This window comes from Mixophyes fleayi, chromosome 2 (assembly GCF_038048845.1).
Source record: "Mixophyes fleayi isolate aMixFle1 chromosome 2, aMixFle1.hap1, whole genome shotgun sequence".
NCBI lineage: Eukaryota > Metazoa > Chordata > Amphibia > Anura > Limnodynastidae > Mixophyes > Mixophyes fleayi.
In genome coordinates this window covers 184323286-184347960 of record NC_134403.1, presented here as the reverse complement: position 1 = coordinate 184347960, position 24675 = coordinate 184323286, and the positions used below count along the sequence as shown (strand labels likewise).

The 24675-nt window shown below is 39.2% G+C and overlaps 1 protein-coding gene across 7 annotated transcripts in view; it reads left to right on the top strand.

Annotated features, from left to right (window-relative positions):
- The window catches only part of TEX14 (testis expressed 14, intercellular bridge forming factor), a 427022-nt gene that overhangs the window by 159835 nt on the left and 242512 nt on the right, over nt 1-24675 (top strand). For all 7 annotated transcript variants that reach the window (XR_012688029.1, XM_075195065.1, XM_075195067.1 and 4 more), the window contains one exon: nt 119-232. Coding sequence is in view for 6 of the 7 variants with exons in the window: in XM_075195065.1 (XP_075051166.1) it covers nt 119-232 (114 nt within the window). In the remaining variant the exon portion in view is untranslated. The remainder of the gene's footprint in view (nt 1-118; nt 233-24675) is intronic.

The window sequence follows — 24675 nt, the reverse complement described above, 5'->3', positions numbered from 1 at the left end:
TCTATCTATCACTTTTTATTTCTAAGAAAGGATAGATAGATAGATAGATAGATAGATAGATATATACATGAATCGCTTTTGTTTCTCTTTAACTGAAAATGCGTGTAATTTTTTACAGTTTGTTGTGGGAAAGTACAGAAGTTACAGTAAAGGAGCTGAGTGGAATGGCTCATAGAAATTGCAACAAGGAGCCATTTCTTGATCTTCTAATAGCAGAACAGGAAAATATAAGGTAAGTAATAATTAATTCTGATTTTTCAGTTGTGTATAAATCATTTTAGCTTGCACTAAGCATTATGACAACATGGTGCCTGCAGTATCATTAATTAACCCCGAATAGTGTGACAACATTAGTAGGCCCAAGAACCTACAGGACATATTGCAGTGATGGGTAACAGGCGGCCCAAGAACATTTACATGAGACCCCCAGCTCTTTCCTGCTTTATTGTCAGAATTGGTTTGTTATAGCTTGTAATAGTTTAAAATTCCTGCTGATATGTTATTACAGGTAGTTGTCTCTTTATTTGATTGAAAGTATTTATTGTTCTATTTTATTACTGTGATTAAGGGTAATCTTCATGGTAAGAGGGCCACACTATGTAGTATATTTCACAACACATTGTGAAAGCGCACTGAAGAGGGAGAAGTAAGGAAGAAGTAAACAGTCAGAGTATAGCGTTAAAGAAGGGAGAGAAATTGGAAGAGGCAAGAAGATGATAAGGGAGAATGTATTGAGTCATTAAGAGTAAGTAAAGTGAGGATAGGAAAGGGTTTAGGAGAGAGGAAGAGCAGGAAGAGACCAGCTTAAGGAGATATCTGTGGTAAATTGGAGTGGGAATTTGGTGGTACAGTGGTTAGCATTCCTGCTTCACTCCGCTGGTGTCATGCGTTTGATTCCAACCAGTGCCCTATCTGGAGTTTGTATGTTTTCCACTTGTTTGCATGGGTTTCCTCCAGATGCTACGATTTCCTTCCACAGTCCAAAAACATACTGGTAGGTTTAGTAGCTGCTGACTAAAATGGATTTTAGTATATGTGTGCTTGTGTGGTAGTGTATTTAGACTGCAAGTGCCAGTGGGGCAGGGGCCATGTGAATGACAAATATTCTCTGTACTTTGCTGCTTAATATGGTGGCTCATTAATAAACAATAATAATTGGTGATATTAAAGAGAAGGGGTAGATAAAAAATTATATCAAAGGTTGATTGTCTATTAGGGGGTGCTAAGAGAATATAAGTATAGGGAACGGCCTACAGTTGTATATGGACAAAGGATCAAAATGTCCTCAGTAATCACAAAGGAAGGAGAGATCTACTATGATGACATCTGGGCTTCAGGCAAAAAACAGGATCCACAATAAATTAATAAACAATGCAGCGCTACAGACCTTTCTGTCTAAAATTGAATTATATAAAAAAAGGTATAACTGTCAGGATTTCCCAGGTATGACCACGGAGAGAGTGTAAGTGGTTATAATGACTTTATTAAGACACACAGATGACAAGGTAACTTGATTGCAGTTCAGTATACAGATGAGAAACAACAGGTAGCTTCAGCATACAGCGTGGAACTACAGGTACAATGGTTTTTGATGTGGTAGTCCAGTACACAGATAACAGCAGCAGTAGATTTAAGCAAGCAGCGTGGAACTAGAAGTACCAGGTATAATGGTTGTTGATGTGGAAGTCCAGTACACAGATAACAGCAGTAGTAGATTACAGCAAGCAGCGTGGAACTAAAAGTACCAGGTATAATGGTTGTTGATGTGGAAGTCCAGTACACAGATAACAGCAGTAGTAGATTTCAGCAAGCAGCGTGGAACTAGAAGTACCAGGTATAATGGTTGTTGATGTGGAAGTCCAGTACACAGATAACAGCAATAGTAGATTCAGCAAACAGTGTAGACAGAAGCTGAGCACAGGGAATGCTCACAGGAGTGACCTGATGATCTGGCCCAGACTGCTTGAAGCAGGCAGGTTTATGTAGGCCTCATGCAGGTGATACAACTCCCAGTGATCAAGGAAAATAACCAAAGTAGCACAGTGGCCTCTTTGGTGGGCAGTGGTACTACAAGTAGAATGCATAACTAATTCAATAGAGTCACTGCAGACAGCAGCTGCAGAATGCAAATCGTGACAATAACTAGGATCACGAATAGACTAATATACAAATTTATAAAGTATATAATACCCTTACAGCGCTACATATACCACTGCTGCAAATCAGAAAATTAAAACTTTACACCAAAGAATAAATCACATATAGAAAAAATATTATTGGTAAATTACTTTTTTGCGCTGAGGTTTCCCATACAAAATAGGTAGAGTAAATCTAATAAATATATAAAACGGAAAAGAATACTTATATTGATTGATGGTATAGTGTTCGAATTCTTTCAAGAGATCATAGGGAATTGTCTGATGATGAATATACCATGCGGAAGAGAAAGAATATACAATAGTGTAATACTGTATGTTACAACACTATAAAATGTTAAATATCACTTTGGTATAATAACTTTTAAATTCTCCAATCCCGATATTTAGGACTAGAAGAACTGGTTCTATAATCAGTGTTACACCATATGTAGGAATAGTCCTGGTAGATATATAGTGTGGGATGCCCCACAATTCAATCTACTTACACCGTAGATTCTTTAAAATTGGCACTTCAAAATATAGACCTCCGCTCCTCACTTCTTCTCCAAAACCTCTCGATAAATGTAAGAAAAAGAGAGGTGTACTTTTTAGGTAGTAGCTAAAAACATTTATTAAATAAAAACATAGATGTTCCTACCGCGGAGTATAAAATAATCAGCATATTGAGTGTGCGCTTTCCCAGCGGGTAGTCCGTGCACGGAGAGATGTTAACAAAGAATCAGCAATGTCCAGATGGAGTAGGTAAGCCTGCTAGACAATCACCGAAGCATCCGTATACACGAGTATATAGAATACAACATTCAAATATACGGAGTATATAATATACAAGAATTACAAAAATACAAAATATGAAAGTATAGATATTAACAATATAAAAGCGTTAATAACATGAAAAAAATAGTTATATTGATAGTATTAAACAATTTCTCCCCTCATTGTTTAATACTATCAATATTACTATTTTTTTCATGTTATTAACGCTTTTATATTGTTAATATCTATACTTTCATATTTTGTATTTTTGTAATTCTTGTATATTATATACTCCGTATATTTGAATGTTGTATTCTATATGAAAGCATATTTTGTGGAAAATATTCTGTAATCTTGGAAGATATATATGTATCATGTATCAATCAACAGTTTAAATTTGACCTTTGATCATATAATACACTGAAAACGTTCAAAATATAACTGATTGGATTATCTGTGATTACATACCGTTTTTCTTTTATGTTAAATGAGGTTTTACTAATGGAAATAATGTTTGTTTTACCAAATTGGCGCTTACTTGCAATTTTCAATCTGATCATGTGATCGGAGGTAACTATAAAAGGATACACGGCTTGCTACATTCATTACCTTGATAAAGATCCAACGAACAGGATCGAAACTAGTTGGTGACTGCTACCGTGTTTTCTCTGTGTGTCTGCCGGCCGAGACGGGACTCGTGTATACGGATGCTTCGGTGATTGTCTAGCAGGCTTACCTACTCCATCTGGACATTGCTGATTCTTTGTTAACATCTCTCCGTGCACGGACTAGCCGCTGGGAAAGCGCACACTCAATATGCTGATTATTTTTCATCTATGTTTTTATTTAATAAATGTTTTTAGCTACTACCTAAAAAGTACACCTCTCTTTTTCTTACATTTATCGAGAGGTTTTGGAGAAGAAGTGAGGAGCGGAGGTCTATATTTTGAAGTGCCAATTTTTACAGAATCTACGGTGTAAGTAGATTGAATTGTGGGGCATCCCACACTATATATCTACCAGGACTATTCCTACATATGGTGTAACACTGATTATAGAACCAGTTCTTCTAGTCCTAAATATCGGGATTGGAGAATTTAAAAGTTATTATACCAAAGTGATATTTAACATTTTATAGTGTTGTAACATACAGTATTACACTATTGTATATTCTTTCTCTTCCGCATGGTATATTCATCATCAGACAATTCCCTATGATCTCTTGAAAGAATTCGAACACTATACCATCAATCAATATAAGTATTCTTTTCCGTTTTATATATTTATTAGATTTACTCTACCTATTTTGTATGGGAAACCTCAGCGCAAAAAAGTAATTTACCAATAATATTTTTAATATACAAATTTATTACATGAGAATCCAAAACCACATATATAAATTCCCTAATAATATAGCTTTACAATATATGGGGAATAAACCACTTGGCATAAACTCAGTCAAATAAAAAGTAGCTAAAAAACGTTGCTCATGAGATGTATAAAAAGAACCACAGCGCTACTGATGGTAATATTGTGACAGCTGTCCTGATGTAGCAAATATTGTGGTAAATAAACTAATATAAAATGTTCCAAAAGCCTTTTAAGTGTCCTCCCCACAGGATACTATTGATTGCCGTAATAGACAGTCAGAGACTGAACGTATATCCAATTTGGCTAGATGGTAATATCCTAATTGCTGTGTATATCTCTGTTTGGGCATAAATGTTGTAAAGTCAGAGCTCCAACTGCCATCGGATCATTTATTCCAGAAGTACTACTTCATGCCCCCGGTGTCCAAACATAAGTAGATGAAGGTATGTGTACTCACTTTCCCTGGCCGCGCTGTATTGAAACGCTCCACTCTTACCTTCAGAGATGGCTCTTGGATCGTTGTGAATAACCAATAATGGTAATGAAGATGTAAATCTTGCATGGAGCGGATCTATGACCCACAGTCACCTTGATAATGGTGTTCCAGTTTGAGCGGAATCTCGAGTGAGTACGGACGGCTGGCTTATTTCTCCAAACCTAGTGTGTCCGTGGTTCCCGGCCGGGTGTGTATCCACCACCGCACACAGGTCCTGATAATCAGCGGGGGTATGTGGATATTCCGAGCAGGCAATCTCTTAATGAGGTTAAATGGAATGTATGGTGCAGCGGCTCCGTGAGCTGATGCACAAAATAAAAAAAAGGCAGTGTATGCCTGTAACTTAAAAACGGTAATTAAGCTTTAAAATGGATAGAGAATCAAAAGAGTGGACACCTATAAGGTTGGCTCAGTGCCCCTAACGCATTTCATTACAAAATGTAACTTCCTCAGAGGGAATATCCAAACTCATTACAAGTTCAGAAGAGCCTTATATGTGCTGCATCTTCAATTAATCAATCAAATACAATGTAACACACATTTTAACCATTCGTGATCAAATCAAGCAACATACAGCTGTATTGGCATATGTGTATGTGTTTGAAAGTGGAGGCAAATTCTACCAGAGATAAATCAAATATGATCTAACCCATATAACCCTATAAATCAAAGTATAAATGAAACATGAATATAGAATTTAATAAAATGGGGGACCTTATATATCCAATGCATCTATAATATCTTACTTCATTATCAAAGTAGTGAATATAAAGTTCTTGAGTATAAAGTAATACTCTTCAATGCATAACTCATATAAGACCCAAGAAAAAGGAGGGATATATAAACAGGGATTGTAGCAATAATATAGCATAATGTTGTTCATGAATACTTATAGATGTAAATATGATAACCAGAAAGGATATAGACATAAAACAAATATACTAAGGTGTATAACAGAAATCAACATAATAAAAAATAAATAAAATAAAATAAAAATAAATGTGAAGATAAAAATAAGTAGAAAAGAAAAATGAATATGAAAAAATAAAATTAAAAATGAAAATATAAATAAAAGTAAATGAACAAAAAAATATAATAAAAATAAACATAAATATATAAATAAAAATAATATAAATAAAAAAAAAAAATAAAGAAATAAACAATAAAAATAAATATAAAAAATAAAAATAAATATAAATGAAAATAAAGAATGAATAATGCAAATAAGGATAAAAATGAACATAAATAATCTGAAAAACAGATTGAATTATAATAAAAATAAAAAGCAAGAAACAGAGAGTGATAATTGAAGATGGATCTCAACATAATCATATAAAACAATTTAATTCCATAAATTCATTAAGACCATCTGGATAAACAGAATTCAATTTATGCATCCAAACAACTTCTTGCTTGCATAGTTTATTATATCTATCTCCCCCTCTCTCAGTCCGTTTGACATGCTCTAAACCCCATACAGAGAGACCAGATAGATCGCCATGATGAACCATTGCAAAGTGTCTTGAGACCCCATGATTCAGAAATTTATTCAGGATGTTTCATCTATGCTCAACTATTCTTCTTTTGAGGGGTCTCGTGGTCCTTCCCACATATTGAAGATTACAACTGCATTGCAAAAGATAGATGACATATTCAGTATTGCAATTTACAAATCCTATGGTTTTAAACTTATTGTTGGTATTGGAAGAAGAAACCTCTTTGACTCCATGCTGTATCAATTTACATGTAATGCAATTGATTTTAGCATATCTATAGGATCCACTTAATGGCTGTGGTAACCAGGTGGAAATTAAGTCATCATTGTCTTTATTCCTATGAACATTTTTTATGTGACTTGGAGCAAGTAGGTTTTTAAGGTTGCAATTCTTTTTAAAGACCACTTTTGGTTTATCAGAAAGAATCGATCCCAAAATGGGATCTTGTAGTAGAATAGGATAATTATCTGAGACAATCTTTTTAATTTTATGAGACAAATTATTATACTTGTATATAAAAGCTACCTCCATACATTTTGATTTCTTATAATTTTTATTAGAATTTTTAGAGGGTGTTGTACCACTATATGTGAGCAATGAAGTTCTATCTATTTGTCTAACTTCTTCTAAAGCGGTATTTAGATCATGTAAGGGATATCCTCTATCTTTAAAGGAACTAAGCATAGCTTGTGTCTGTTGTTCAAAATCTTTGATGGACGAACAGTTACGTCTTAATCGTAAGAATTGGCTTTTAGGAATGTTTCTCTTCCATGGTTTGTAATGTGCACTATGAAAATGTAAAACATTATTCGTATCTACTTTTTTCTTGTAGTTACGTGAAGCACTTTTTGTCCCATCTACATATAACGTCAGATCCAAAAAATCTATGGAGGTCCTGTTAAGGGTGTGAGTGAATTTTAAATTAAACGTGTTCAGATTCAATTGAGAAACAAAGTCTATAGCCGACTGATCCGTACCGTGCCAGACAATCAACAGATCGTCTATATAACGGCCATAGAAGACCAGGTCTGCCCCAAATCCGCCGCCCCAGATGCGCTCATCTTCGAACGCACCCATATATAGGTTGGCGTAACTCAGGGCGAACCTGGTCCCCATGGCCGTCCCATCACCTGAAGGTAGTGTACCCCCTCAAATAAAAAATAATTATGAGTAAGAATATAGGTGATTGCATCAACAATAAAGCCCTGATGAACGTCTGTCAGAGTCCCATCATTGCTTAATGTTCTACATATAATCTCAATGCCTGAGTTGTGTAGTATATTAGTATATAAGGCCTGCACATCCAACATAAGGAAGCAGTAATCCTCCTGCCATGTAATGTATTTAATAAGGTGAAGAAGATGCGAGGAATCTCGTATAAATGAATTCAAAGACCGTACTAAAGGTTGTAAAAAATTATCTATGTAAAAAGATAAATTGGAAGTGAGACACCCAATACCCGAGATGATGGGTCTCCCAGGGGGTGACACCAGTGACTTATGGATTTTTGGCAGGTGATAGTAAATAGGTACAATAGGAAACAGAATAAACAGAAATCTCCATATCTCCTTGGTAATAATCTCACGTTCGAGGGCACCATCCAAAAGTGCTTTTAGTATAGTCTGATAGTCTAGAGTGGGGTTGTGTGGCAGAGTGATATAAAATTCTTTGCCTAGAAGTTGACGATGAGCCTCCTTCCTATAATCAACAATGTTCTGAACCACCACCCCCCCCCCTCCTTTATTAGCTGACTTAATAATTATGGAAGAATCTTCCATCAGATCTTTTAAGGCTTGTTTTTATCCTTTTGTTAAGTTAGTATTTCTTTTTCTAGGATTAGAACATAATTCTTTGAAACTTTTATACGTAAGCTTATAGAAACAATCAATACTTGGTCCTCTGACCTGTGTTGGATAAAATTCAGACTTATTTCTAAATTTATCAAACCCCCCCTTACTAGATGTAGCATTAGTGGAGTTATCGATATCAAAGATAACCTTGTTTGTATTCTCAGACACTTGGTTCTCATCCCATAGATCTTCTAAAATAGACAATGCTCCCTCATCCTCTTTATCTAATAGAATGATAGTATGAAACTCTTTCTTTTTCTTTTAAGGAAATTTCAGCAGAAGAGAACTGTCTATCAGAAAGATTGAATATCCCTTTAGAAATTAGTGGGGTCTCCTCTTCAGAGCACCCCAATCTTCTTCCTCCTCTCTTACCTCTGTAACGTCTCTTAATCGTTTGGAAGGGATTTGCATGGCGAAATTTTTTCTCCCAAGGGGAGTTTTTGTCTAAAAAACCTCTTTTCTGTAAGGGTCTGTCTTTTGGACGGGCTCCTGTATATACATCAGTTCTGCTCAAAGTTTCTGGCTCTCTCTGGATGTTCGAGTCTCCTGATCTATCAGGTGATCTCGAAGAATCCCCTGTGAATTGTTTTGGAGGATATTTATTGGCAGATTTTTTCGGTCTGCCTGTTGATCTATCTATCATTTGATCTGCATTAAATTTATAAGATCTATATGATCTTGTTCTATCAAAACGGTAATCATCCAGATCTCTCTGAAATTTACTAAGTTTAGTATCAGTAAGATGTTTCTCATATTCTTCCACACAGGATCTAATAATCTTATCTCTCTCTAAAAATAATTCTGAGTCTTTTAGGGGTTCTAGATTTTTTTTCAATTTATCTATTTTTGCTTCAATAACCTTAACTTTATTATCCCGATATTTAATTAGTAATTTCTTTAGGGATATAGAGCATGTATCTAAAGTCAGATTCCATCGTTGCATTAGTTGTGGATCCAAACTTTGATTTTCCAGTTACAGAACAAGATTTAGTTGCAAAAAAGATTAAAACAAAGAGCTGTTTAAGACTTAAAATAGCGTTCACAAAATCCATTATTGATAAGTAGTTAAAATGTTAGATATTTATAATATGTAGAGGATATTTTGATTCTGGTAGTTGTGGTTGTTGATATTTGTGATATCAGTTAAGTGTTTGAAAGAAAAAATAATTTACACTTTATTATTATTATTGTTAGTGTGAGTGAATATGTATTATATATGCTAAGGTATTTTGCTTGTGTTATTCCTTATCATATTCGATAATATACCTTCCCATCCCCTTACAATTCTTTCCTTATAGCCCTATGTTAAAGTTATTCCTTTAATAGGTGACAAGTTACTAGAGTCTTATACCAGTTGGGTACAGGTCAGACTATTAAGCATGATACTCTGTGTCAGGGTTGGCGAGGCTCTCTCTTTCCAAAACTAAGGAAGAACTGTCTACCGCCATACATCAGAAAGAGTACTACACAATTATCATAAAATGTTGCATATTTAAGTTTAACCATAACTAGTTTTCTTGAAATACATACTTTTAACAGCGCTAACCTTTATTATCACCAATAATGGTAATATACATAACTGTAACAGATTAAAAATAACTGTAAACTGTAATAAATTATATAAATTCATTAAATAACATCCAATAGCATGCAATGTTTGATTGAAAAAGTAACTTTATTTGTATAAAGGTACAAAAAACACACAATACATTACATTCAAGTGTACGCAGTATACCGTGAAACATAATCATTCATACATTTTAGTACAATACAAGGCATAGAGTACAAGATGAAATCCTACACTATACATCGATTACTGCACTAACAATGCAAACTTTAACGATATAACATATTCAAAAAAGCAATGGATGTGAAGGAACGGTAGGTGAGAGGGGTAGGCTGGGGAAGTCACAAGCCAGAAGCTTTATTGAGACAGACAGAAATATAGGGAAGGGTGCATAAATTAAGGCATGACATTCAGCAAAACTTTAAACAGTGATAGGGGAAAGGATTGGTTGGGGGTAAGGGAGGGGGAGAACCAAGCCCAAGGCTTTATTGAATGGACAGACACATAGGGGAAGAAGGAGTAAAGGGAGACAAAAAGTTAATAATTTTCCTCTTCCTCAGGACTGTCAATGGTATTATAGTCTCTTAGCAGGCTTTGGATCAGCCTGCGACAGTCCTGGATAGTCATCTTCTCCCTTTTCAAAATGAGGCCATTCCTGGCAAGCCAAATAGCGTTAAAGCACTTCATTAGGCGCCAGGTCTACTGGATTGCGCTAATGGTGTGGGTCCCAGGATATAATCCATAAAATAACGGGCACACTGTCCTTAAGTTCATGTTCCAAGGCATCCAACAGTGCCTGTGTAGTGGGGCAGTCCCAAAAAATGTGCTGTTTCCCTTCTGGTGATGCAGAAGGGACAGTGGACAAATCTACACAGGTTCCGGGAGTGTATGAATGTCCTGAGAGGCAGACCCCCCGAAAAGCCATCCATGCAATGTCTTTGTATCTATTAGACAGCCTCTTAGAGGCCACATTCTCCCACACGTGTTTTCCTGTTGCAGCAGGGAGCCCTGGAACAGACTCCATAATGTCTTTTGCTTTGATGAGTTTTTGGTCTGGTTTAAGTCCCTCCAGATCGTGCTCTCTTACAAATTGTCCAACATCCAGGTAAAACCAAGGTGTAGTCCAGTTGTAAGGGAAGGAGCTGCCCCACTTGTCCCAGCCAAGAGACCTTCATAGAGGCAGGAGAAAAAAACGAGACATAGACTTCCCAGCAGAGCAAATGTTCTTTTCAATAAGAGTTCTGCGGATGCATTTGCAGACAAAGAAGACTTGTAGCATGGTGGGGATATCTGGGATCCCTTTCCCACCTTTCCTTGTATATAACCAACCGCTTCTCTCTGTCCATTGTGGATCCCCAGATGAAGTGGAAGACTATCCTCGATACAAGAGGTGGCCAAGCTTGGGCCATGTACTGCAGAATGGGAAGGATCTCGTTGCACAGCACCAGTGCTTTCGCTTCAAAGGTAAGGTCTCTGAGGCTCCACATGCCAACTTTCTGTCTCACAGTAGCGAGTCTCTCTTCCCAACAATTCAGGGCCGTGCCCTCTCCACCAAACTAAACTCCCAGAATCTTGATGAAGTCTGACTTGATTGTGAAGGGGGTATACAACGGGGCATGACAGGTGCCACTGCCCAAAGAGCAATTTCCAGGAGTCTGGCCGGAGAGGAAAACCGCTGCCCAGAACCCACTTGATGAGAATGGCCCTGTGATCCGAGAAGAAGCAGAGAACCATGACATGCCTGTTTTGCCTTACTGCTCTCCAGGTAAACACAAAAGTCAATCTGGGAATGGACCGAGCCATAAGTATAAGCCAAGTATAATTTACAGAGCTAGCCCCCATAGATTTCACTGCATCCCGCAAGGATGCTTCGGCTACCATCTCCTGCAGCAACCTAGAAGTAACATCCAGCTTCGCAGTGCTGCTAGTACTACATCCTCTTTCCTCTATAGGACAGTTAAAGTCCCCGGCCATCACTACTGCCCTGGTGGTCGGAGCTGGGCCCGCAGGGTCTGGAAAAGGCTCATTCTTACTAGGGGATGCGTACACATAGATTAGAATGATAGGCTCACCCTCCCAAGAGCCATCTACGATAAGCAATATGCCACAATAAAACTCCTGAATGGAATCTAGTTAGAAGAGGCTTCCCCTAATAAGTATGGCGACCCCTGCAGACTTATAGTCTCTCCCCCAGACCAATAGGAGAGCCCATGAGACCACTGTCTACCCAGGTGTCTATAAGAGGGAGAGAAAGTCAAAGAACATTCTTGCAACATGAAAACATCATATTTCTGACTGCCAAGGAAGGTAAACACAGACTGATGTCTAATCTTATCGTTCACACTCCTCACATTAATGGTAAAATGAAAAAAATTAGCCATTAGTTTGGAGAAAAAAGAAAGTTAGCACATACAATGCATCAGTTACCGTCCTTGTCAGGGTGTTGGTAGGGTCTGCCCATGTCCCCATGTTGAGGTGAGAGCAGACCTCTCTCTTCCAGCTGGTCGAAGAGGCAGATGTCGGGCAGCTGCAGGAGATCAGCCCCAACTCCTCATTCGTTTCTGAATACCGAACTGCCAGAAGCTCATCTACCATCTCTTCCAGAACACTCTCTTGTGGGAGGGGTTCCTCGACAAGCTCAACCGCTGGCTTCTCTGAAGAGTCAGAGCCACCAGCTGGGCTGTCTAGCCCTTTCCTCTTCCTCCTTAGCTTAATCCCCTTACCTGCAGAGGAGACAAGTGGGGGAAAATCTTCCATGGAAATGGAGGGGGCTGCATTAGTGTGGGAAGGGTTAGTGCTACTGCAGGGAAGAGAGGAGGGAGGGTTGCGACGGGGGGAAGGATGAAGGTGGGAAGAGGATGGGAGCGGGTTAGGGAGGTTGGAGTTATGACAGGAGGAAGGGAGGAAGATGTTACAACGGAAGCAGGGGAGGATAGAGTGGGGAGGGAGGTTGGAAGGGGGGTCGGGAGAGAAGGGGTGGAAGGTTTCTTATTCACTTGTGGCTGCAGTAGGGGCTTCTGCTACTTCTTTTGGGCTGCAGGGCAGGAGCAGGTCCACTTTCCAGCAGGCCTTTCCCGGCTGCTGCAGTGTAGGTACTGGCCCTCTTGGGGCAGTCCCTGTAGATGTGGCTGGCCAGGCCGCAGAGGTTGTAAGATGTCTTTTTTGGGCAATCCTTGGTCTCATGCCCTGCCACTCTGCATTTCCTGCAGGCTGAAACTTTGCAGCTTCTCCACATGTGGTCAGCTTCCCCGCACTTTCTGCAGTTCCTTGGCTGATTAGCGTAGTGAAGAAGGCCAGTAGAGATGCCCAGGGTGAAGCATGATGGCAGGTGCTGGAGACCGTCTGTTGCAGAGTCGTTTCTCCTCAGCCTGACAATGGCCACTTGCCTGTCAAGAAACTGTTGGAATCCAGGATCTTGGAAGGGTCCTTGATCATGGAGCAGAAGCGGCTCAGGAAGGTAGCGATATCCTTGCCAGCGGTATGAGGATTCCTCATGGAGACTGGTCTTGCTGACTTCACTGCCTCTCACTATCTCTTGTAGATTGCTATGGGGGTGAAGGTGACACGTAGAAGATGCTCTTGATGTAGGTCTGAATGCTGAGGGTTTCAGCCTTTGAGAAACCTTGTTCAAGGACCATCTTCTTCCCAAAGGTATCAGTCGTCAGACCTGGAACTCTTCCATCCACTTCCTTCAGCTTCAGGACGACGGTCTGACTCATCCAGGGTGGGAGTTCTTTGGGGGGCATCCTGGCTGGGCTTCCCTTGTCCAGAAGCAGCTGTGGAGGTGGAGACAAAGGTTCCAGCCTCAGGGAGAGGCATTGGTGCAGGGGTCTTTTCTCCCTTCTTCCTAATGACAGGAGCAGGGGTGGAGGCAGGAGCTGCAGCAGCTCAAACCATCTTCCTGCCTCTTCTTACTGTGGCAGAAGGGCTTGAAAAGCTGGTCTGGAGGGTGATCTTCAAGGAGGCAGAGCTATGCAGATTTCTTCCCGCTGGGTAGAAAAGAGCAGGGTCTTCCATTGAGAAGGGGTGCTTCTTTTGCTCAGTTTGATCCCGAAGTCTTCCCAAGCAGAGAAGAGCAGGGCAGGATCTCCAGAAGAGAAGGAGGCTTCTTCAGCTGGAGTTGATCCTGAAGTTTTCTTCCAGCAGGTAGGTTCTGGCAGAGTTTCTTTCCTCGAAGTTGATCTTCCTCGTCGTGTTCCTTCTCCTGACTGGCGTAGGAAGCAAGGTGCAGGGCAGTCTTAAACAGTTTGAACCCTCACCAGTGTTAGATCATGCTATGGAGTGAGCCACGATTAACATTACGACCACAGGGTGTTAAACCTGATAAGACCAGATACTAGACTTTATCTTAGTCAAAAGGCTGAGAAGCCAATAGCAACCAATGGTCCACCGAATGCATTGAGAATATAAGCAAGAAAGAGCACAATAGTATAGTATTTAATTTTAAAGAAGATTTCCATACTATAAATGCTTTTAGTGAAAAAATAGGCTGACAAATATCTGTTTATGATGGTAATAGGACTTGAGAATGTAACTGGAATTTTTACAAAATAATATATATTGTATTTGTTAACGGTTAGTGATCCAAAATGTTTCAGTAGTTGCCAAATTAATTCCACAGTGATTTCTAGGAAAAATAGAGGACATTCCATGTTGCAGTATTATCACACATCTTTAATAATAAATGGTTAAAAACTCATTCATATGTAAAATCTTGAACAAAACCTATCTGGAAATATTAACAATGAATGCAATGGTCTGTGATTTCCAGCAGCTGCTGGCTGGCCTGTGCAGTGAGCATTGAACTGTGATAGTTGATTAGCAGACAGTGTCTTTAGATATTAACAATGAATGGAAGGTCTATCAATTGTATACATTAGTACCAACAGGTCTAAATGAATATACAGTCATGACCAAAAGTTTTGAGAATGGCACAAGTATTGGTTTTCACAAAGTTTTCTGCTTCAGTGTTTTTAGATCTTTTTGTCAGATGTTACTATGCTATACTGAAGTAAAATTACAAGCATTTCATAATTGACAATTACATTAAGTTTATGCAAAGAGTCAATATTTGCAGTGTTGACCCTTCTTTTTGAAGACCTCTGCAATTTGCCCTGGCATGCTGTCAATCAACTTCTGGGCCACATACTGACTGATGGCCGCCCATTCTTGCCTAATCAATGCTTGGAGTATGTCAGAATTTGTGGATTTTTGTTTGTCCACCCACCTATTGAGGATTGACCACAAGTTCTCAATGGGATTAAGGTTTGGGGAGTTTCCTGGTCATGGACCCAAAATTTCGATGTTTTGATCCCCGAGCCACTTAGTTATCACTTTTGCCTTATGGCAAGGTTCTTCATCATGCTGGAAAAAGGCATTGTTCGTCACCAAACTGTTCTTGAATGGTTGGGAGAAGTTGCTCTTGGAGGAGGTTTTGGTACCATTCTTTATTCATGGCTGTGTTCTTAGGCAAAATTGTGAGTGAGCCCACTCCCTTGGCTGAGAAGCAACTCCACACATGAATGGTCTCGGGATGCTTTACTGTTGGCATGACACAGGACTGATGGTAGCACTCACCTTTCGTTCAAGAATTTTAGACCAGAGTTATCCAAATACCCCAAACTATCTGAAAGGGGACTCATCAGAGAAATTGACTTTACCCCAGTCCTCAGCAGTCCAATCCCTGTACCATTTGCAGAATATCAGTCTGTCCCTGATGTTTTGTCTGGAGAGAAGTGACATCTTTGCTGGCCTTCTTGACACCAGGCCATCCTCCAGAAGTCTTCACCTCACTGTGCATGCAGATGCACTCACACCTGCCTGCTGCCATTCCTGAGCAATCTCTGCAGTGGTGGAGCCCCGATCCCGCAGCTGAATCAACTTTGGGAGACGGGTCCTGGCGCATGTTGGACGTTCTTTGGCGCCCTGAAGCCTTCTTCACAACTATTGAACCTCTCTCCTTGAAGTTCTTGATGATCTAATAAATGGTTGATTTAGGTGCAATCATACTAGCAGCAATATCCTTACCTGTGTTATTCTTGACTGTAGATATTAACAAAGTGTCCTTCTTAGGACAGTAATTATAAGTTAAAATATATCACTTATATTCTTGGTTTATTCTTTAACTGAGTTTATCCCTGAATTGGTCATTATAAGTATCAGTTTTGTAACAGCTCAATTTTCTTTTTCTTTTTACTTTTTTTTGCATTTTATACTAATATGATGGTTTACTAGCCATTTACTGTGTTAGGTGGCATTGATCTTTGTATTGCCACAGAAAGACACCTATACATGACACAAATTCTGACGTATTATTAATGTATTTAGTGTAAAGTATTTTTTTTATTCTTTTGTTTTGATCATAGTATATCACTAGTTGGGATATCAATCTATGTATTAATCACCTAGCATGAGTTTTGCTTAGCGCTATATTATAAACTTAGATGCTGACTTGCTACAAGTTTGACAACTTATTATAAGATTCGTTCATGTTGTATTTTAAGTCTAAAGTAACACAAGTTGTTTTGCCCAGTCTTAGTGAATTGAAATACTAATAAGTCTTCTAGTTTTCCTAAACGTTTCTAGAGTTTGAAATGTTCTGATATGACTAATATCTCATATGTATTTTGTATTTCCACTAAATTTTGTTTGGATACAATACAGTATTTGAAGTATCAGTATTATCTGTGAGTTATGAATTCACTGCATTATTTTGTCAGGCAGTGTTGATCTTTTTCATTGCCACAAATACAGAGCCATACATAGCTTTAATCATGATAACATAGGACTAATTGTTTTAACTGAAAATCAGTAGTTTAGATTTCAGTATCATTCGCTTAGCATATGTTTGCTTAAATTGTTTTATGAAATTATAATGGGTACACAAATTATTAATTTATAAACTATGGTTGCACTATCACTGTTATTTATGATCTAAGGTGGCACAATTTTCCTGGTACACTGAGGCAAGGGGTACCAGGAGGGACCCAACACTACTTAACAGTGTGCTGGGCACCCCAAATGTTTGTTTGGACCTTCTAGAAAACCGGCAATGATGGTAAGATGACGAGGGAGGGGAATTTTGTGAAGTTTAGAAAAAAGAAAAATATCACTTATGCGCAATAAGATCATATACATGCACAAGAGCCTGAATTTTCTGAACTTCATTGAACTCTCACAACATAGGAACTCAAATGCTCCTTGCCGCATAAACCGCAACCTCATAGAGATGACTACTGCTGTCAACAGTTTCCTAGGTGCAATCAGAGAGCTCACCTCAAATATATTGTCATCTACAAGCCTCATTGAATTAGTTATACTAAGTGGTGTGCAAGGGCAAACATCCATATCTGAAAGCAGCCAGCCCTGCACACCGGCGAGCTCTGTACCCACCACTCACAAGGGGGTGGGTGGGGTCATCCATACCCTATTTAAACCCCAGAAGTGTAGCGTATGGTTAAACGCAAATAAATATTTAAAACTTCAGTTAATGTTTTGCATGAATTTTTTTTTAATGCTTCAGTAATGTCTAGTACATGTCTTTAGGTGAAATTACAATAGTTGATGGTCAACGTTTATGAACTAAGGTATATTAAATCTCTTTGATTTGAACAACATTAAAATTGTGTTAGAAATTAATATTAAGTGAGTATTAATATGTTAATTTTGTATCGCCATAGCATCTATGTATGCTCAGTATGTAAAAGCAAATGGCGATACATGCCGTATTTTGCGTAAGATCACTCAGCGCAAACCCGGAAGCTGACTATAAGCCAGTGAATTCAAAAACATCCAATTCATCTTTGAGCGGAAAGGACTCTGACGGCAGCCTACGACACATTGACTACGCGCATACGTCCTTTCCCCTCTGCATTTCAATGGCAGAATGCAGAGGGGAAAGGACGTATGCGCGTAGTCAATGTACAGTAAGGACGTGCCAAGCTGAAGCACACGCAGCAACGACCGATTTAAGCTTTGTACAGTGGACATTAATAACAGCCTAATAAATTTATTTTATGTGGGGGGAGGGATAAAAAAATCCTTTTTAATATTTGTCATTAAATATTATTAACAGATGACATTAATTGGATACTTTTTTCTGTGCGTTCTAATAAACTAAAAATAAGCGATTGTACTATCATATTGTGTTAAATGGAAATAAGAACACTTATTAATAAAACATTAGTGTAAAATTTAATTCTGCTGCATGGCTGATGTTAGCTTTGAGTTTCATTACCGAGTGGGGTTTTTAAACCGTTTGAACAATGTTATACAGAAATTCCAAAACTAAGTTTATTATAATATGCTGTAGTTCTCTCTTCGGGCGGTTGTCTGACAGATATGATGGTGACATTTTGCTAGACTGTTAACCTTTTACTTAATACGTATCCTATTATTAAGATATTGAACATTGATTCCAGTCTATCTCAGAATGATATTCAGGGCCTGGTTCCCATGTGCATTGAAAACATCTCTTTTAATTACACTTTCCACATCTAGGTGTTGTCTCAGTATGGAGAACTTTTTAGTTTTGTGTTTACATGAGACTTGTGAATACAACAAAAGGCAGTGTTTATACTAACTGTATGTGCAAATCTAGTCTTTACATATAGATTAGGTTTTAAAAGCTTCACATGAGACTAACATTAATAGTAGCTTGATAAAGACAATATATTTTATTCAATATAGGAATCTTGGTTTTATCCAATTTATTAATGACAAATAGCATCATAATAAAATACAATGAACTGATGATTAAATATACAATCATATCTATTTATTAAAAATTACACTTTAACACTTCTCCTGGGACTTTATATTCCATGTATGTATTGGATGTATCCTGTAGTGTCTTCCCTCTCAGAGCAGAGTGCACCTAGATCCATATTCAACAAGAGATGTTTTTTCACATCCACTCCTTGTTGAATAGTGATGTGCATATGCCCAAATTCCGTATGTTTTCAAGCAAACACAGTTTACGTACACTTTGCGTCCCTTAATGCATCAGGTCCACCAACACCGCAGGGTGACAGAGGTATATAGAGTTTTCACTAATGATGAATGCTCTAATATACGGGTTAAAACATCTGTATGTTACTTGTTTCTGTTAAATTGTCAATGGCTGATGTTAGTTACATTTTATTAGGCCAAATAATTACATTTGAAGTTCTCTTTGAGAGTCTTTCTGGCCTGCCTGCCTCCCTCCCTCTCGATGTATTCTCCATTTCAGTTGATGATAAAAACTCCCTAGTTTTATATTGTTGAAGCCGCAGATGTATTATTAACAAGGAGGGACACCCACATTCAGATTCACGAAGATTGACGCACAAATTAGATATTATTTTATTTATTTGTTTATTTATTTGTGGTGATTCTTCTGGTTAAATAATCTGTTAAACTCCAAATAAGAACATTATATTATGATTACAATACATTACTGGACCCTTTTCATAACCAGTTTTGGCCTGCATAAGCCTATCAGTACCACCTCAATTAGCAATTTTTGTGTCGATTTATTTTTTGCAAAACCGCTGCTTCATACATTCCACGATTTGAATTCTTATTCTCATTAAGGCTAGAAGTCAGACCAGAGATTTGTAATATGGCGCTTTTGAAAATGTCAATTTACCAGTGATTTCCAGTTTGCCCTTTCATACATCAGCTGTTTTCAAAACGCCCCCCCCCCCCCCCCCCCCGAAAAGTCTCTGAAAACCATCGATTTTTGTAAATTACAGCTTGACTCTTTTTTCCCTAAGTCTTTATTGATATATATGATGCTTATTTCCAAATGACTTTTACTTAGTTTATGCAAAGTTAACACTTTTTTTTTTTTAGAATGTCATAATTAAAATTTGGATTGTTTTAAGATATTTTATAAAGCTCTGTTTGTAAAAAAAAATACAAAAACCTTTTCTTTTTTACCTTAGCCGCACAGTGCTTTTTAATTGTCTTCCTTAAAGGCTAAATCCTTGGATTAAGCATTCTTGCTACAATCCATTTTTTTATTTGAGACTTCTCCTTCACCTATTATTTACTGCTGCTATTTAGGCCACACTAAATTAGGATATTTCTTATTGGCAAAAATAGGGATTAATCAGCCATAATGGCTATAAATACATGTAGTAGGACAGGGCCGGACTGGGACTAAAAATCAGCCCTGGCATTTAAAATACACAGGTCCACCTCAGTTCCAGCAGGAAAGAAACTATGTGCTGCCGCGCAGCAGCGTCGCCGAAAAGGGTGTGGCCATATTGTGTTGTGGGTGTGGTCAACATGGGGCATTGATACATATATTATAATAAAACATTACATTTATCACACCCTCCCAGCCACATCACATCATCCCCCCTCTCACATTATGACACCACCAGCCCACTGTACTTATCTATGCTTCTGGTGCTGCTGACATCCATAAGGGTGGGAACTTCCTGTAGAGTGAGCAGGGAAGCTCTTTGTCTCACAAGATTACCAAATCTTGTGATACTTAGAACTCCTCGGCTTGCTCGGCTGTCTGTGTCCTGTCCGGGAACTGGGAGCAGCTATCAGTTCCATTCCCCTAATCAGAGGTGGATTAAGGCTCAGGGGGCCCAGGGTATTTAAGACAGCAGGGCCCCAATAACATGGGGCCACACACACACACACACTATATCAATATGGGGCTACACACACACACTATATCAACATGGGGTCACACACACACTATATCAACATGGGGCCACACACACACACACACACACACTATATCAACATGGGGCCACACACACACTATATCAACATGAGGACATGGATAGACACACACACACACCTTGTTACATACGCATGCCCGCCCGAGTAGCAGCACCTCCTTCCTGCGTGCTGCTCAGTGAACGGATAGATAGCGTGCGGCCTGTGCAAGTAATCACATGGGACAGCAACACGTGTCAGGTGCTGTCCCATGCGATTACTTGCATCGGCCGCACGCCACTGAGTCTCCGTCCTCCGAGCAGTGCGTAGGGAGTGCTGCTGCTTGGGCGGGCATGCAGACCAGCCCATCTAGCCATCGGCCCTTCTGGCATTTGCCAGAAATGTCAGATGGCCAGCCTGGCCCTGTAGTAGGATATGGAAAGTCATATTCCGGACAAATTTATTAGAACAAATCATCTAGGGTTGCTTCCTGCATCGCTGTTGTATTCATTCATTCTGGAATCTGCTGATCAACAGTCACTGGTTCAACGCTCAGTGCACAGGGCCAGCCAGCAGCTGTAAGATGCAACTGTTCAAAGTGCACCATGTCATAGAAGCCGTCACAATGTCCCCATACTTTTCTGATTAAGTTAAGCCATATAGGATTATATATACTCAGCAATCGGGGGGAGTCATATTTCCAACAGTGAAAATACAGATTGAAATATGACTGATACGGAAATGCCAACAATCAAAATACTTACAAGGAGAAAATACAGATGTAAATACTAACGGAAAAAATTCTGACAGGCAAAATACCTAAATGTAAGAAATCCTAACACTGATAAATTACTGACAATGTGACTGCCAACAGTGAAAATGCAGACAGTCCCATTAAAAAGGTAATGCGAGCAATAAACAGTGGAAAAAATAAAAATAAATGTTAATATAAAAAAACAGCCTACCGCCGCGTCCCATCTCCTATTAACCCTAGTGCTGCAACATTGAACTGGGTGGAAGAAAATTGGGGGGACAAACGGCGTGAGGTCCTTCCGGTTCTCTTCCAACCAGCCCTATGCTTAGGCAGTAGGGGCTGGTGGCACCATAGCAGGGAGAACCATAGCTAGATGTCCCCCTGCCATGATGAGATGGAACTGTCTGTTACTGGATACTATCTATTTGAGGGAGGGACACCTCTAAAATCCTTGAGCGCCACTAATCTCTATACCTATTATCCAAATTGCACATCTCGCAGCAGCTCAGTTTGGTGAAATATTCTCTAATTTACATGAATGAGGCTAATCTAAGCGGTATTTAAGGAGAAAAACTGATCAGTTCTATTCAATGAAAGGAGTGGTTCTAAAGTGGTAGGAAGTTGGACTTTGAGGTGATGATTATAATTTGCACAGTGCTCTTCAGATTTTCCACCTTCCCTTAAACCTAGGAACACTCTAGTTTGCTCTTAATAGTACAGAGTATGTGTGCACCTTGTTGTGCCCTGGGCAAAGAGAGTGATATAGTTTGGGGAATTATTCTGTGTGTTTATTGAACGGGATTCATTTTTCTGTGTGTTTATTAAGTGTCCCTTTTTTCATTATTTTCTCTTTTTTTTCCTTCTCTCTGTTAGAGCTAGTGGGTGTGGTTTAATTGCATAGTTGATACAGCTGGTTAGTGCAAGCTCTATTTAACAGGAGGTAGCAAGCGATTTCATTGAGCTTGTGATTTCACTGCTTTTTTGATTTCAAGTGCTGTTTTTGTTTAAAGTGTGGAGTTAGTTCCAGTAAGGATTGCTGTGCTGCGCTGAGAGAGTGATATAGTTTGGGGAATTATTCTGTGTGTTTATTGAACCGGATTCATTTTTCTGTGTTTATTAAGTGTCCCTTTTTTCATTCTTTTCTCTTTTATTTCCTTCTCTCTGTTAGAGCTAGTAGGTGTGGTTTAATTGCATAGTTGATACAGCTGGTTAGTGCAAGCTCTATTTAACAGGAGGTAGCAAGCGATTTCATTGAGCTTGTGATTTCACTGCTTTTTTGATTTCAAGTGCTGTTTTTGTTTAAAGTGTGGAGTTAGTTCCAGTAAGGAGTTAAATCCAGGAAGGGGTTTAATCTGGTAAGTGGCTAGGAAAGGCTAGTACTAAAGTTCACTGTAGGCTATAAGAAGTTAGGTTAGCCATAATAAGATGAGTAGTAGCAGGCTTGATGATCTCACTCAATGCCTATCTTGTCATATGTATGCACACTTGGAGCAAGTGTTCCAAGGTTTATACCTCTGTGAGAAATGTGAGCAATTGGTCTCTTTGGAAGCCCAGGTAACTGATCTAAAGCAGACCATTGCAACATTGAGAGACATTGCCAACCTGGAGCAGAGTTTACAGCTCACCGTTGATGCGTTAGCTGAGCAGGGTGGAGCAGAGACAGAGGAGGATGCACAGGTAGGCAGCTGGGTAACAGTTACTAGGGGTAGCAGAGGGAGGAAGAGGCAGGCCAGTTCTGAGCTAGGCAATCCCAGCAGATTTGCCAGATTGGATGAAGATACTGTGGAAGGCAGTTCAGAATTGGTAGAGTTGGATGACACTGCTTCCTCTAGCAACCAGGGGAATGGTCTCTCCAGCACAGAGGGGACCAAAGTTACTCAGGGACCCAGGCAGATTGTGGTGGTAGGGGATTCAATTATTAGGAAGGTAGATAGGGCAATCTGTTACCGGGACCATGCATGCCGAACAGTGTGTTGTCTCCTGGGTGCTCGGGCTCGGCATATTGCGGATCGGGTGGACAGATTGTTGGGAGGGGCTGGGAATGACCCAGCGGCTTTGGTGCATGTTGGCACCAATGACCGAGTTAGAGGAAGAAGGGGTGTCCTAAAGATTGATTTCAGGGACATAGGTCGCAAACTTAAGGCAAGGACATCCAAGGTAGTATTTTCGGAAATACTACCTGTGCCACGCGCTAGTCCAGGGAGGCAGCGGGAGATTAGGGACGTTAATGCGTGGCTAAAAGATTGGTGTAAGAAGGAGGGTTTTGGATTCTTAGAGCACTGGGCTGATTTCTCGGTCAGTTGCCATCTTTATTGTCGTGATGGATTGCACCTGAATGAGGAGGGGGCTGCAGTGCTAGGGGAGAGGATGGTTAGAAGGTTGGAGAAGATTTTAAACTAGGCTCCGGGGGGGAGGGGCAAGCAAGTATTTATGGGATAGACATTGAGAGTAGTAAGGAGGAATTTAACAAGAGTAAAGGGGGTGGAGAGGGGGGAAAGGGAAGCATAGCCGATAAGGAGCGGCCCTTTTTAAATCAAAAAGAAATACCTAAGGGAGGCAATAGACTAAAGTGTATGCTTTCAAATGCATGAAGCCTGACAGGTAAAATGGGGGAGTTAGAACTAGTAGCAATGAATGAGCAGTATGATATTATAGGTATTACTGAGACCTGGTGGGATGATACACATGACTGGGCAGTCAACTTGGAAGGCTATTCTCTCTTCAGGAGGGATAGGGTAAATAAAAGGGGAGGAGGAGTATGTCTTTATATTAAGCCTGAATTAAAACCAAGTATTCAGGAAGTTATATACGAGAATATTGGTGATAATATAGAGGCATTGTGGGTGGAGATATCCAGCGGAGGAAAAAGTTCAGAGAAGTTGCTGATAGGGATATGCTATAAACCGCCAGATATTAGTACGATTGAGGAAGCCCAACTTCTACAGCAAATTGAAAAGGCTACACAACTAGGTCAAATTTTAATTATGGGGGATTTTAATTATCCGGACATTGATTGGAGTACTGAGGCCTGCGGTACAGCTAGGGGAAATAGGTTTCTGAGCACGCTAAAAGACCATTACATGTCCCAATTAGTAGAGGAACCAACTAGGAACCGGACTATACTGGACCTAGTAATAACAAACAATGTAGACGTAATATCAAATATTCAAGTAAAGGAGCACTTGGGAAACAGTGATCATAATATGGTCTCATTTGAAATTAGTTTCCAGAAACAACAGTATAAGGGATCAACTAGGACTTTAAACTTAAAAAGGCAAATTTTAATATGCTAAAGGAGTCTATAAAGAGCATAGACTGGGACAAAGCCTTTGAAGGAAAAAATACGGAAGAAATGTGGGCTGTCTTTAAAATGTTGTTGGAAACATACACGTATAAGTTCATTCCTATGGGAAATAAATGTAAAAGAATTAAGTCTAAACCAATGTGGCTAAATAAAAAGGTAAGGGAAGAAATGCTAAGGAAGAAGCGTGCATTTAAATTGTTTAAGTCTGAAGGGTCAGAGGAGTCCTTCCATAGGTACAAGGAATGTAATAAAACATGCAAAAA